At 40.7% G+C, this 15,922-nt stretch overlaps 1 protein-coding gene across 4 annotated transcripts in view; it reads left to right on the forward strand.

Moving 5' to 3' along the window:
- SCAPER (S-phase cyclin A associated protein in the ER) overlaps positions 1 to 15,922 on the forward strand; it is a 163,725-nt gene that overhangs the window by 36,573 nt on the left and 111,230 nt on the right. For 3 of the 4 annotated variants that reach the window (XM_045573439.1, XM_045573438.1, XM_045573440.1), the window contains exons 10-15: positions 5,185 to 5,424; positions 9,328 to 9,498; positions 11,102 to 11,177; positions 11,373 to 11,490; positions 12,014 to 12,125; positions 14,976 to 15,116. In XM_045573439.1, the coding sequence (XP_045429395.1) occupies positions 5,185 to 5,424; positions 9,328 to 9,498; positions 11,102 to 11,177; positions 11,373 to 11,490; positions 12,014 to 12,125; positions 14,976 to 15,116 (858 nt within the window). The remainder of the gene's footprint in view (positions 1 to 5,184; positions 5,425 to 9,327; positions 9,499 to 11,101; positions 11,178 to 11,372; positions 11,491 to 12,013; positions 12,126 to 14,975; positions 15,117 to 15,922) is intronic. The other variant, XM_036415597.2, reaches the window with a different exon arrangement.

Here is a 15,922-nt window from a genome sequence, read left to right on the forward strand (position 1 = left end):
TACAGAGAGGAAGGAAGAGGGATAGAGAGCTAGAAATGCTGATGAGAGAGAAACATCGACTAGCTGCCTCTTGCACACCCCCTACTGGGGATGTGCCCACAACCAAGGTACATACCCTTGACTGGAATCGAACCTGGGACCCTTCAGTCTGCAGGCCAAGGCTCTATCCACTGAGCCAAACCGGTTTTGGCCCAATAATTTCTTGATATAATTTTTATTTTTATTTTTTAATTTAATAAATCTTTATTGTTCAAATTATTACAGCTGTTTCTCCTTTTTCCCCCCATAGCTCCCTTCCACCCGGTTCCTACTTTACCCTCTACCCTTACCTCCCCACCACTGTCCTCATTCATAGTTTTAAGATTTTTGTAAAGTCTCTTTCTGTACCCCCACACCACTTTCCCCCTGAGAATTATCTAGCCGCTCCCATTCTATGCCTCTGATTCTATTATATTCACCAGTTTATTCTGTTCTTCAGATTTTTAATTCACTTGAGTTTTAGATTCACTTGTTGACAGATATGTATTTGTTGTTCATAATTGTTATCTTTACTTTTTTCTTCTTCCTCTTCTTAAAGAATACCCTTCAGCATTTCATGTAATCCTGGTTTGGTGGTGATAAATTCCTTTAGCTTTTTCTTATCTGTGAAGCTCTTTATCTGACCTTCAATTCTGAATGATACTTTGCTTGGTAGAGTAATCTTGGTTGTAGGTTCTTGCTATTCATTACTTTGAATATTTCTTGCCACTCCCGTCTGGCCTGCATCGTTTCTGTTGAGAAATCAGCTAACAGTTGTATGGGTGCTCCCTTGTAGGTAATTAACTGTTTTTTCTCTTGCTGCTTTTAGTATTCTCTCTTTGCCTTTTGCTCTTGGCATTTTAATTATGATGTATCTTGGTGTGGTCCTCTTTGGATTCCTTTTGTTTGGGGTTTTGTGCACTTCCTGGACTTGTAAGTCTATTTCTTTCACCAGTTGGGGGAAGTTTTTGGTCATTATTTTTTCAAATAGGTTGAGTGTTTCTTCAGTAGCTTGCTCTCTCTCTTCTTCTTGCACCCCATTATTATGATGTTGGTACGCTTGAAGTTGTCCCAGAGGCTTCTTACACTATCTTCAAATTTTTGGATTCTTTTTTTGTTTTGTTTTCCCAGTTGAGTATTTTTAGCTTTTTTGTATTTCAAATCTTCGACTTGATTCTTGCATTCCTCTAATCTGTTGTTGGGTCTCTGTATAATATTTTTTATTTCAGTGAGTATATGTTTAATTTCTAGTTGGTCCTTTTTCATATCCTCGAGGGTCTTGTTAAATTTATCAGCCTTTTCCAGGAAATTCTTAAAAAACCTTATAATCGTGATTTTGAACTCTATATCCAGTCGTTTGTTTTCCTCCATTTCTTTCACTTGTGATCTGTTTCTTTGTCTCTGCATTTTCGCTGCTTCCCTGAGTTGGTAGGGTGGCTTTGTGTGCTAGGTGCCCTATATGGCCCAATGGGTTGGCTCCCAGTTACCTGAGGTGGGCACTCTTGGCACATCCCTTTGTGGACTGTGTGTACAGCCTTGTTGTAGTTAAGTCCTATTCGTTGTTAGTGTCACTGGGAGGAATTGACCTCCAGGCCAATTGGCTGTGTGTACCCACTGTATCTGTAACGGAAGAATTGCTGTACTGGGGACACGCTTATGGGGCAGGACTTGTTTCGGTGGGGGTTTGGTGCTCACTGAGTCTGCCTTTTGAATGTGTTCCTTATGAGAGTAGTTGATTTCTAGTGTCATCTCACACAGACCACTAGATACACTAGGTACACTAGCTTCTGGGGTACATGTCAGCCACTGTCTGAGGCCACCCAGCAGGAGCTACAGCGGGAACTCCAGTTTTCTCCTCTTTGCTTGGGGTTTGGAGGTTTTGGAGCTGTCTGACCAGAGCTGCAGTTTGTTAGGTTAAGCTGTGATAGGGCAGGCCATTTATATGCAAAAAGCCGCTGTGTGGAGCTCCGGTGTGTTTGTAGATTGTGCGGGGCGGAGTCTGAGGGTGTTTACTAGGCTAAAGCATGGCAAACAGTGATGACTGCCAGTCAGCCTTCTCTGCCTTTACACATTTCCAAAGCCCTGTGCCCCGGGCTTTAGGGCAGTAAACAATGATTGCTGGAGGCACCTCTGCAAGAAAGTCACCCTCACTTTCCGACCCCATGGCCGGCAGTCCAGCTTCTCCCCAGAAACTGGATTTTAGAGTAATAGGGAGCTTGTCTCCCTTCAGGTTGAATAAAAGCAGCACATTCAATCGCCCGCCGCCATTCCGATTTGCGCGCCTCCGTACCTCAGCTTTTCAGCACCTGTGCACCTCTCGATACTCCTCTCTCTGAACTTCTAGTTGTAGAATTTCCACTCAGCCAGGTTTCCTGTGATTCTGGGTGATAGACGTTTTGTCTTTCAATTGTAGTTTTGAAATTGCGTGAGGCAGTTTTGAAATTGTGTGTTTAGGTGTTTACCTATGCTGCCATCTTGGTTTCTTCTCCTATATTGATTTTTTAATAAACAATGTTGACAGTATTATAAGCATCAGTAATGCTAATTCAAATATTGCCAAGAAGATTATAAACCATGGTGACTGATGTATAGATAATGTTGGAAGTAATATAAACAATAGGATACAATTTAAATAATGCTTATGCTATTGGGTCGGCAAGTAAGTAATTGCGGGTTTCACACATATATGGCTTCAGTTGAATTTTTAGGTTTGCAGACGTAGTAAAAATGTAAAACACATTTTGTTATTTGATAGTTGGCTATTCAGCTGTTAATCAGTAAAAAAAGTTTTTTGATCTGTTTTGTAGTTTTCGTTTGGCGTTCGTTGAAAAATGGAAAATCAAAAGGAACATTTTCGTCATATTTTGATTTTTTATTTCCACAAAGGGAAAAACGCATCGCAAGCTCATAAAAAGTTATGTGCTGTTTATGGTGACGAAGCCTTAAAAGAACGGCAGTGTCAAAATTGGTTTGCCAAATTTCGTTCTGGTGATTTTTCACTCAAAGATGAAAAACGCTCTGGTCGTCCAGTTGAAGTTGATGACGCCCTAATCAAAGCAATAATCAATTCGGACTGTCACAGTACAACACGTGAGATTGCAGAGAAGCTTCATGTATCACATACATGCATTGAAAATCACTTAAAACAACTTGGCTATGTTCAAAAACTCGATACATGGGTTCCTCACGAACTGAAAGAATCACAGTTAACGCAACGCATTAGCAGCTGCGATTTGCTAAAGAAACGTAATGAAAATGATCCATTTTTAAAACGACTGATAACTGGCAATGAAAAATGGGTTGTTTACAACAATATCAAGCGGAAAAGATCGTGGAGCAGGCCAGGTGAACCAACTCAAACAACATCAAAAGCTGATATTCATCAAAAGAAGGTTTTGTTATCAGTTTGGTGGGATTACAAAGGAATTGTCTACTTTGAACTCTTACCACCCAACCGAACGATCAATTCTGATGTCTACATTGAACAACTAATGAAATTAAACAATGCAGTTGAAGAAAAGCGGCCCAAATTGACAAATCGAAAAGGTGTTGTATTCCATCATGACAATGCAAGGCCACACACATCTTTGGTCACTCAGCAAAAATTAATGGAGCTTGGTTGGGATGTTTTGCCACATCCACCATATAATCCTGACCTTGCACCATCTGATTACTTTTTGTTTCGATCTTTACAAAACTCCTTGAATGGTAAAAATTTCAATAATGATGATGATGTCAAATCGTACCTGATTCAGTTTTTTGCTAATAAAAACCAGAAGTTTTTTGAACGTGGGATTATGATGCTGCCTGAAAGATGGCAAAAGGTCATTGATCAAAATGGGCAATACATTACAGAATAAAGTTATTTAGTTCCATGAAAAAATTGTCTTTGATTTTCTTTAAAAAATCCGCAATTACTTACTTGCCGACCCAATAAAATCAACACTTTGGGACACTTTAAGTTCTGACCAATAGAATTTTTAAAGTAGTTTATAATACTTGGCCAAGTTTAATATTTAGATAAATAATTAATCAAACTCAGAATTTTATGGCCACTGCAGTATTTATCTAATGTTTATTTAAGTAGTAATGTGCGTTTTAAATTCAAAATTTTAGATTTCAGTTCTGTGTGGAGCTCATTATTCTTGAATGTTATTGGAAAACACAACTGCTTCCTGAGGTGAAAATAAAGGCTTATTTCTATTCACTGGAATAGACAGGTTTTAAAAAATGAATATGTATTCAGCCTAATCCAGTTGTTTTCACATTATGTTACTTATCTATAATAATAAAAGCATAATATGATAGTTAGACCAGACAGCCAAACAACCTTCTGGACGTCATTCTGGATGAAGCCATGATGGCGGGGGCCGAGGCAGATGAGGATAAGGGCGATCAGGCAGACAGGCAAGTGGTTAGGTGCAATCAGATAGGCAGGCGGACATCCCCGAGGGATCCTGGATTGTGAGAGGGTGCAGGCCGAGCTGAGGGACCTCCCCCCCATCCCCATTCACGAATGTAGTGCACCGGGCCTCTAGTGAGTGTTAGATATTCTTAAAGGGGAATGGGAGGATGTCGAAATCTAAAGAATATGAACTTCATCCTGAAACTGTGCTTATATATACTGTACTACGTATGGTGTATCTCTCTTCGATCTGAGAATCGGTATTATGTACTATGTTGGGGATTCATGAAAGATGCTTAGAGGTTGTTAATGGTATCCAAAGAGAGTATGCTTTGTATTTTTTAATAAAATGCCCACAAAGTATATATTTTGATGAAAAGTGCCTTCATTTTATAATAGACAGCCTACACAAAAACCATGTAAATGCCTTTAGTTATTTGAATATAAGGCAAAATATTATACTTGTGACTAGATTTCTTTTGTGAGGCATATCTTAAAGTGCTCATCAGGAACAGACTCCTAACGTGAGATATAATTACAGTATACGTTGCTTAATGTTTTAAAGCACTCAGCGCCCTATGCGTAGTTGGTTTGCACAAAAAATTTGTGGCTGCTTGCTTAATGGTTCCTTTTCGTTTACACTTGAAACATACAGAAAAAGATGAGCGTTAAGTTTTGCCAGCCACTTAACAACTGCTTTAAAGTATAGTCTTTAGTATCTCTCACTATCTCGGACTCATTGTGTAAATGCATTTTGTTAGTTCACAGCGAGTACGCTGGATGACAGCAAGAACTCTGGCAGCAGTAGCAGCTTACCAGACAGTTCTGTGCGAAGTTCTGAAGTGCCTGCTGTCCAAGGGGATACCGTGTGTGTTTCCATTAACCAGCGCGACGACTCGCCTCCTTTGCACACCAAGGAAGAGAGATTGTCAACAGAGCAAGCACGGATAGAAAGTGAAATGGACTCTTCAGAGATTTCAAATGTGAGTGCTGCTAACTTGGTAAGAACAACTTATCAGAATTACGAGCAAATACGTTAAAGTGATAACCTATGATTGAGGCATAAACCCCAATAATAATAAATTGTATTATGTGTTATTTTACACTTTACAAAGCACTTTTTTTTTTTTTTTTTACAAAGCATTGTATGGATGATTTTAGTTTAACATTTTATTTTTATCAAACTGCTTGTTTTGTAGAGGAAGAAAATGAGAATGTGTGACTTAACTTGCTCAGAGTCTTTCAGGTTGAATGTGTTTTTCAGTCTAGCGTTAAGGAACTGAGTCGATAGCAAGTCTTGTGTGCACATGCAGCTCTGATAGATGGGAAATGGTGCACACTGGGATGAGTGTTAAAAGTTCTCTTCACAGCCGAAACCGGTTTGGCTCAGCGGTAGAGCGTCAGTCTGAAAGGTCCTGGGTTTGATTCCGGTCAAGGGCATGTGTGTTGGTTGCGGGCACATCCCCAGTGCCAAACCGGTTTCGGCAATAGTCACTTTTTTATACTGCTGTACATTGTAATAAACTGTAAATGTTCTCATTTATAACTATATCCATATTGCAAATTACATGTTACTCGACTTTATAAGTCCTGGGAATCCAGAGTCTCTGGATTCTTATCTAACAGCTGCAGAACACTTATTTATTAATGGGATGGTATATGAGCACTGATTTTATTGAAGGAAAGAGAAAAACCTTAGGTCAGCTCTCTGTGGATAAAACCCTCATTTAAATTGGATTAAATGCTATCTCAACAACTATTGTAGTATTATTCATTATGTAATTTTCTCTAAGTCTATACTAATTTGGAATTGTTTTGAGTGAATTGTGTTAACATACAAAGTTTAATGTGGATTTGCATCAGGAAAAACCATTTGTAAGAGCTATTTTCAGCTCTAACAAGGAAGTGACAGTTTTAAAATTTTAGAAGCATTATAACTTATCTTAGTCAAACACTTGCTAGGTCATTTCGTTGTCACTTACTGTTACTTTTTTTTTTTTTTTTTTTTTAACTCCCAGGCCTATTCAGAAATAATAAAAGAAACTTTTAGTTTTTCTTACTGCTAATTTTCTTGTGACTAAGGTAGAAATGAAAATAGTTTCAATACGCCGAAACTGGTTTGGCTCACTGGTAGAGCGTCGGACTGTGGACCGAAAGGTCCCAGGTTCGATTCCGGTCAAGGGCATGTACCTTGGTTGCGGGCACATCCCCGGTAGGGGGTGTGTAAGAGGCAGCTGGTCGATGTTTCTCTCTCATCGACGTTTCTAGCTCTCTATCTCTCTCCCTTTCTCTCTGTTAAAAATCAATAAAATGTATTTTTTTAAAAATCACGTATTCAGATATTTATTTGAAATTCACAGTGTGAAAATAGTGAAACTTACATGTGGGTAATGGAATCATCACTTAATCCTTAAGGTCTACTCGTAGGTAACGTCTTTTCAGGTCTTCAGAGACTAAATTGAAATGTACTCGGGGCAAGACACAATTGAAGAAATGGGCTCATGTGTGAACTTACTTTTTGTGAAATTAAATATTTCAGCTTTACTATTTGTATTTTTAAATCTCTGATGTTGTAATGTCTGTGTGGGACATAACAGCAGTCAGCTTCTATATTATTCTAGAGTAGGGGTGTCGAACTCAATCAGAGAAGGGGCCAAAATCTAAAATCCAGCCTAAATCGCGGGCCGAATGGTTTATTGAACAGTCATAAACTGTCATTGTGATGGAAACGCAGCGGAGTGCAGTGATGACAGTGCGGTGCAGGCCACATTGCAAGGCCTGGCGGGACGGATTTGGCCCACGGGCCTTGTGTTTGACACATGTGTTCTAGAGAAAAACTTTATGATATAAAGACATAGACTCTCATCTAAACTCCCTTATCCCATTGTATTCCCAGGGAGGGTCTGGTTGTATGGGGCAGAGGGTAGAGAGGCGAGATGGCAAGGAGCAGGGGAAGCTTTCAAGGAGATGGCAGAGCCTGGGTTCTACTCCCAACCAATCATTTTTGAGCTAGGGCTCAAGCATTTGCATTTAAAAAAATATTTTTTATTTATTACAGAGAGGAAGGGATAGGGATAGAGAACTAGAAACATCGATAAGAGAGAACCATCGACCAGCTGCCTCCTGCACACCCCCACCGGGTATGTGCCCACAACCAATGTACATGCCCTTGACCGGAATTGAACCTGGAACCTTTCAGTCCACAGGCCAACGCTCTATCCACTGAGCCAAACCAGTTTCGGCTGCATTTTTAAATGCCTTTATTGAGGTATGATTGATTTTCAGTAAACTTCACATATCTGAAATATATAAACTGGTCAATGCTGATATGTTTATAACTATGAAATTATCTCTACAGTCAGGATAATGAACACACCGATTGCCCTAAAAGTGTCCACATTCCTCCCTTGGCATGCCCCCTTTCTGCCATTCCTTGCACCCTTTCCAGGTCATCATTTTCCTGCTGTCACTATTTATTAATTGGTATTTTCAGAACTTTATGTCAGTGAAATAATGTAATCTTTGTGTGGCTTCTTTCACTCAAGTTGCTTGTTTCGCATTTCATCCGTGTAGTTGTGTACTAATTCATTCTTTTTTGTTGTCTTTAGGCCTATTCTGTTGTATGCATGTAACACAGTATATTTATTCATCCATTCATTTCATGACATGTTTGAGTTTTCCCCAGGTTTCTGTTACGAAGGCGTCATGAACATTAGCCTTTGTTTTGAACACATATTTTCATTTCTCTTGGGAAAACAATGAGGTCAGTTTTGTAGATAATATTGTCCAGATCTCCTATGTCTAAGCCCATTTTTTGTACTTGTTCTATCACTCAACAGAGGGATATGGAAATATCTGAATATAACCTTGGAGCTATATTTGTATATGTATTTAGCTAACTATATGGGGATTTATAAATTAATGATTCTGATCTATATTACTTGTAATACATATATCTAAGTTAGGTATCATCAACATTACATAAATTCTTTCTCTGTTTCCTTTATTGTAAAACTAGAGGCCCAGTGCACAAAATTCATGCACTCACGAGGGAAGGAGGTGTCCCTCAGTCCAGCCTGCGTCCTCTTGCAGTCCAGGAGCCCATGGCTGATGTACGACTGATGGCTTAGGCCCACAAGGAGTGGGCCTAAGCCTGCAGTTGGACATCGCACTGACCACCAGGAGACCGCTTCTGCATTGAACGTTCGCCCCCTGGTGGTCAGTGCATGTCATAGCGACTAGTCATTCTACCATCTGGTCAACTTGCATATTAGCCTTTTATTATATAGGATGGTTTTCCACCAAAACTGGTTTGGCTCAGTGGTAGAGCATCGGCCTGCGGACTGAGGGGTCCTGGGTTCGATTCCGGTCAAGGGCATGTACATTGGTTGCAGGTACATCCCCGGTGGGGGGTGTGCAAGAGGAGGCTGGTCGATGTTTCTCTCTTATTGACATTTCTGGCTCTCTCTCTCCCTTCCTCTCTGTCAAAAATCAATAAAAATATTTAAAGAAAAATTATATAGGATGGTTTTCCTTCATTTTTAAGATATTTGATCTATAACTTGAATTGTTTGCATGCAAATGAAATTGACACTTCATTAATAATAATACCTGTTATTTATACAACTTCACAGTTTCTCATACTCAGCAGTCTGGTAAAGAAGGTAAGTCATGGATTATTGTACCATGTTACAACATACAAAATAGGCTCTTGCTTTTAAGAAACGTTCCAGTCACAGAGCTAGCGAGTGGGTAAGCCTGTACTGGACCTGAGGTCTTATAATCCTGGAACAGTGCTATATGCTGTGTACCGTTGAGTGTGCGATTAGAATATAAAGAGTGAGATGATTACTGAACTTACCAGTCAGTGGTGATTTTTCCCGCTGTTTGTTTTTAACTTGCAGTCCATGGCGGAAGTTCTGGCTAAAAAGGAGGAGCTGGCAGATCGCCTAGAAAAGGCCAATGAAGAAGCCATTGCTAGCGCCATTGCTGAGGAAGAACAATTAACCAGAGAAATCGAGGCCGAAGAAAACAATGATATTAATATTGAAGCTGACAACGACAGCGATTTTTCTGTGAGCCTTTAGAATTTTATAATTGTTCCAAAAAAGTATATTCAAAAGTAAAATTCTTATGGCCAGCGGGACCTAGAGTTCATCCAGTCCTTTTTAAAACAACTTTTAAAATTATCTTCAACAACTGTATCATCCTTCTGTGTGATTAAGACGATGGATAACAACACTTATTTTAGCACTTTAACATTATTAAAAGTTTTAGCACTTTAACATTATTTTAGCACTTTAACATTATTAAAAGTTTTTAATACAATGCATTTGACAGGTTAGAAATTATATTCTTTTTACAAATCAAGATATTGAATCTCAGAAAGTCAGATTGTAATTGTAGAGATTGAAGAAGAATCTAAGGTATTTTATTGCTTTTATTCTATCTTTTAAAAAATAAATATTTTATTGATGTTTTAAGAGAGGAAGGGAGAGGGATAGAGAGCTAGAAACATCAATGAAACATCGATCAGCTGCCTCCTGCACACCTCCCACTGGAGATGTGTCCGCAACCAAGGCACATGCCCTTGACCGGAATCGAATCCGGGACCCTTCAGAGCGCAGGCCAACGCTCTACCCACAGAGCCAAACCGGTTTCGACTATTGTTTTTATTCTAATCAAAAGCAAGTGATAGGATGCTTTGCTGTCACTAAGTGCTCAGCATACTCAAGTTTGTTGATGAGAGGGATTTTTTTTTTCTTTTTCTAAAATATACTTTTATTGACTTCAGAGAGGAAAGGAGAGGAAGAGAGAGAGAGAAACATCCATGATGAGAGAGAATCATTGATCAATTGCCTCATTCAGGCCTCCTCCTGGGGATGGAGCCCACAACCCGGGCCTGTGCCCTGACTGGAATTGAACCCTGACCTCTGGGTTCATAGGTTAAGCATCGGCTTAACCATGCTGGCTGGGCCCAATGTGTTTCTTTTTTTAATTCACTTGATTTGTCTCTGCTATTAAATGGCAAGTAGATTTGTCTTCCTCTTAAAATGTTTACACTACGGCATTTTTTAAAAAAAATATATTTTATTGATTTTGTACAGAGAGGAAGGGAGAGAGATAGAGAGTTAGAAACATCGATGAGAGAGAGTCATTGATCAGCCGCCTCTTGCACACCCCCTACTGGGGATACGCCTGCAACCAAGGTACATGCCCTTGACCGGAATCGAACCCGGGACCTTTCAGCCTCCAAGAACATTTTTTTTTTTTTTTAATATATTTTATTGATTTTGCACAGAGAGGAAGGGAGAGAAACAGAGAGTCAGAAACATCGATGAGAGAGAGTCATCAATCAGCTGCCTCTTGCACACCCCCCACCGGGGATATGCCCGCAACCAAGGTACATGCCCCTGACCGGAATCGAACCCGGGCCCTTCAGTCCCCAAGCCGACGCTCTATCCATTGAGCCAAACCGGTCTTGGCAACCTCCAAGAACATTTTTAACTTGGTTATTATGGTGAACATAAGGGGTCTGTGCTTTGTTCTGGTTTTGAGCTAGTTATTAGATGAAATGTATTACTAGCATAAGCTGGGAAATTTTCATACACAGTTTACTTTTTAAGGATATACTTGTGCTCAAATATTTGTTTTTGAATTTTTCTTATTATATTTTAGGCCAGCATGGGTGGTGGAAATGTGTTTTTCTGTGGTCTGTCTATGGACTGGAATGATGTCCTTGCGGATTATGAAGGTATTACGTGTGTGTGTGTGTGTGTCTTGTACAGGTAGAGGGGTCTACAGTAGACGATCTTATTACACGAACTTCCATGTAAAATAAAAAGTTAGGAGTCAGAATGCTGATGCCTTTTAAAAGTCTGTCCTCGATTGTTAGCTTTACAGAACTATGTGCTTAAACAGTAACAGTGGTTTCCTTTTTCATGAACAGCTCGTGAATCTTGGCGCCAAAATACATCCTGGGGGGATATTGTAGAGGAGGAGCCTGCGAGACCTCCAGGACATGGAATTCACATGCATGAGAAACTCTCCTCCCCGTCTCGCAAAAGGTCTGGCCTCAGAAAGTTCATTTAAGATATTTTGCAGGAGGGACACTAGCCGTTCTCAACTGTCCAGTAGAGTTGCCGGGTAACATTTTTTTAAAAAAGAATATATATTTTATTGATTTTTTTTTTTTTTTTACAGAGAAGAAGAGAGAGGGATAGAGAGTTAGAAGCATCGATGAGAGAGAAATATCCATCAGCTGCCTCCTGCACGCCCCCTACTGGGGATGTGCCCACAACCAAGGTACATGCCTTTGACTGGAATCGAACCCGGGACCTTCCAGTCCGCAGGCTGACGCTCTATCCACTGAGCCACACCGATTTCGACTGCCGTGTAACATTTTAAGACACGTGACTCAGGACAGTTCAGATTCTCTGAAAAGTGACAGTGTTTTCCTGCCATGTTAGACCGAAATTATCTTTGTGTACTTTTTACATTTATTTTTAGAATTTGGAAGACGAAAGAGAATATTTTTGGTTTTTATCATGTAAACATTCGTGTCGCCTGTTTATTTGCTTGTATTAATAGAACAATTGCGGAATCGAAGAAGAAACATGAAGAAAAACAGATGAAGGCACAGCAGCTAAGGGAAAAGTTACGGGAAGAGAAAACATTAAAGCTTCAGAAATTGTTAGAAAGGGTGAGTTTTTAATATTTAGGACATTATGATAGCCTTAAATGGATGGGCTTCTTTTCTAATGGTCTGAGAGAGGCTAAAAGAACCATAAAAAGAACGGAATATTCTAGGAAACAAAGTATTGATGTATGTTGGATTACAGAAGGTTACCTGTGAAAAGAATTTGTAATTCCTGCGTTAGCTATATAGTAAATTCTTATTTTGCAGCGTTGGCCTGGGTTCTGTTTTTTTGTTTTTGTTTTTGTTTTAAATATATTTTATTGATTTTTTACAGAGAGGAAGGTAGAAGGATAGAGAGTTTGAAACATCGATGAGAGAGAGACATCGATCAGCTGCCTCTTGCACACCCCCCACTACTAGGGATGTGCTCGCAACCAAGGTACATGCCGTTGACCGGAATCGAACCCGGGACCTTTCAGTCTGCAGGCCAATGTTCTATCCACTGAGCCACACCGGCCTCGGCAGGCCTGGGTTATATTTGCTGTTTTGTTGCTGGGTTTCCTTGGGGAGTCTGTGCACAGAGTAGAAGACTTGGGGGGGAGGGCAGGTTTGAGCCTCATTTGGTGAAGTTTGAATAAGTGGGCAGTGGTGAGAATTACAGGCGAGATTCTTACCAGCAGTATTCAGAGCAGGTTCTTCCTATCAGTGTGGCACAGCGGAAGGAACATGGACCCTAGGTGGCCCACCAGGCCAAGGCCTGGTTTTGCTACATACGATACGGTGCCTGGAGCAAGTTACTTTAACAACACTGGTTTCCGTTTGTTTCTCTGTAACATGAAACTGTAGTTACCAGCCTGCTGTGATGATTACATGTGGCAGGTGTGTAAACTGTAGCACTTCTAGGAGGCTTGCTCAGTGTAGTGTTGCCTGCATGTGGCAGATGTAGGTGCATGCTGTGTTAGTGCTGTGTTTTCTGAAACAAACGCGCTCAAAGCTTGGTGGCCTGCAACACACACTCCTTAGCTCAATCTCTGTGGGCTCGCCCAGGACTTCTGCTCAGAGTCTCACGAGGTTAGTCAAGCTGTTGGTGGGACAGCAGTCACTGGAGCTGACAGATCCGCCTCCAGGTTCTCCTTTTTTTTTTAATTTATTGATTTTTTACAGAGAGGAGAGGGATAGAGAGCTAGAAACATCGATGAGAGAGGTACATCGATGAGAGAGGTACATCAACCAGCTTCCTCCTGCACACCCCTCACTGGGGATGTGCCCGCAACCAATGTACATGCCCTTGACCAGAATTGAACCTGGGACCTTTCGGTCCACAGACCAATGCTCTATCCACTGAGCCAAACTGGTTTCGGCCGCCTCCAGGTCCTCTTATCAGCTGCTGTAGACCTCACTTCCGCCCTGTCTGCTCGACATGGCTGCCAGCGCCCCAAGAACGTGTCTGAGAGAGGAAGGAAGAGCAAGGAAGCTGCCCGAAGGGAAGCTGCACTGTGTTTGTAATCGTTTTCTTAATATGCAATATGGCCTCCACTTACCTGGAGATCAGTGCTTGACATTGTGCACTGTGGTTCTCTGGTTTATTTTCCTCACCCATGTAGGTATCCCTTCCATCACTTTCATTGATAAATCCCACCTTGCATTTGCATAAAAGGTATTGTTTCAACACCGATACATGCATGCTCTCACCTGATCGCCATAGTAACTGTGGGAGATGCAGAGTTCAACAGGCGCTGAGCCCATTTTGCAGATGCGAACACAATGTAGAGGAGAGGCGAAGTGCTGCTTCCGGCACCCCCCTCACTCAGGGCTTTAAGGATGTGTCCCCCGGATTCTATCTGTGCTGTTCCCGTGTCAGACTCTTCTAGGCATTTAAACACATAATGGAGCAGCTCATTCATGTTGAGCCAACATCTGATTCTCTATAATTTATTCCCATCGGTGCTGATTGGGTTTCCTAGAGCAGAGACTTTTACTTTTTTTTTTTTTTTTTTTAATATATTTTATTGATTTTTTTACAGAGAGGAAGGGAGAGGGATAGAGAGTTAGAAACATCAATGATAGAGAAACACCGATCAGGTGTCTCCTGCACACCCCTCACCTGGGAATGTGCCCACAACCAAGTTACATGCCCTTGACCGGAACCGAACCTGGGACCTTTGAGTCCGCAAGCCCGATGCTCTACCCACTGAGCCAAACCGGTTTCCACTACTTTTTATATTGTTTTAAGGAACTAAAGGAAACATATCTATTTTTGTTCTTCTGGAGGCTCTTTTTCCTTTTTTATGCAAATGAATGTAATTTTTCAGACTTCTCACCATTTCGCATTCTCAAGGAAATAATTATCTTGAATTTGGTTACTAGAGACATTTGGTTTATGAGGCTAACAAATACACTATTTTCATTTTAATGGAAGCTTACTCATAGTGCAATATGACAGCAGGTATTTTGATTGAGCCAGGCCTAATGCACAGCTCTTAAGATTTGGATCTATATAGACTCAATCTTTTTTTTTTTTTTTAATACATTTTATTGATTTTTTACAGAAAGGAAGAGAGAGGGATAGAGAGTTAGAAACATCGATGAGAGAGAATCATCCATCAGCTGCCTCTTGCACATCCCCTACTGGGGATGTGCCCGCAGCCAAGGTACATGCCCTGATGGGAATCGAACCCGGGGCCTTTCAGTCCGCAGGCTGACGCTCTATCCACTGAGCCACACCGGATTTGGCATCTATTGACTCAATCTTGAAAACAGGCCAGTAAATTAGATTATGAACGTGAGCAGTCTGTCTCTGTAGTCTGCTCCATTTACTCTTTCCACGTATAAGTCCTAAGCTGACCAGCAGTCTGCACGTCTGTTAAATGACTGTGTGCTGACAGTGAGGCTGCGGTACTTCACTCTGTGCAGGAAAAGGATGTCCGGAAGTGGAAGGACGAACTGCTAGATCAGCGACGCAGGATGATGGAGGAGAAACTGCTTCATGCTGAATTCAAGCGAGAACTGCAGTTACAAGCAATAGTGAAAAAAGCACAAGAGGAAGAAGCGAAGGTAAGTACCCGTATCTTAGGTGCTTCGCGCATTGAATTACCCAAGTCCTTTTCACAGTTGTCATATTAAAAACTTACGTTTATCAAATGTCTATTCTGCCCAGAATATCAGAGCATTTTTTAAATATATATTTTATTGATTTTCCACAGAGAGGAAGGGAGAAGGATAGAGAACTAGAAACGTCACTGAGAGAGAAACATTGACCAGCTGCCTCCTGCACACACCCCCACTGGGGATGTGCCCGCAACCAAGGTACGTGCCCTTGACCGGAATCAAACCCAGGACCCTTCAGTCCGCAGGCCAATGCTCTATCCACTGAGCCACACCGGTGTTGGCCAGTGCATTTTTACAGGCTCATTTTAAGCTTACTAGGTGCAGTATCTTGTCTTTACAATAATCCTATGGTGTGTGTGTGTGTGTATTTTTTACAGCTTTATTGAGGTATAATTGACAGACAATGGATAGCACATATGTAAAGCATCAGTGTGATGAGTTTTGACATGTATATATTCCTGCAACTATCATATCGTGAAGATTATAAACAATTCCATCACCCTCAAAAGTTTCTTCATGCTTTCTTGTAATTCATTCCTTCCTCCAACTGTTGCCATGCAATTTCTGACCTGCTTTTTGTCACTGTAGCCGTAAACATTTTCTAGAATTTTACATGAATAGAATCATACAGTGTGGACTCTCCTCTGGTGTCTTTCACTCAGCTTCGTTATTTTGATTTTATTCCCGCTGTTGTGTATATCAGTTACTTTTTCATGGCTGAGAAGTATATACCGCTGAATAGAATTACCATA

This window comes from Pipistrellus kuhlii, unplaced genomic scaffold, assembly GCF_014108245.1.
Source record: "Pipistrellus kuhlii isolate mPipKuh1 unplaced genomic scaffold, mPipKuh1.p scaffold_m20_p_50, whole genome shotgun sequence".
Lineage (NCBI taxonomy): Eukaryota > Metazoa > Chordata > Mammalia > Chiroptera > Vespertilionidae > Pipistrellus > Pipistrellus kuhlii.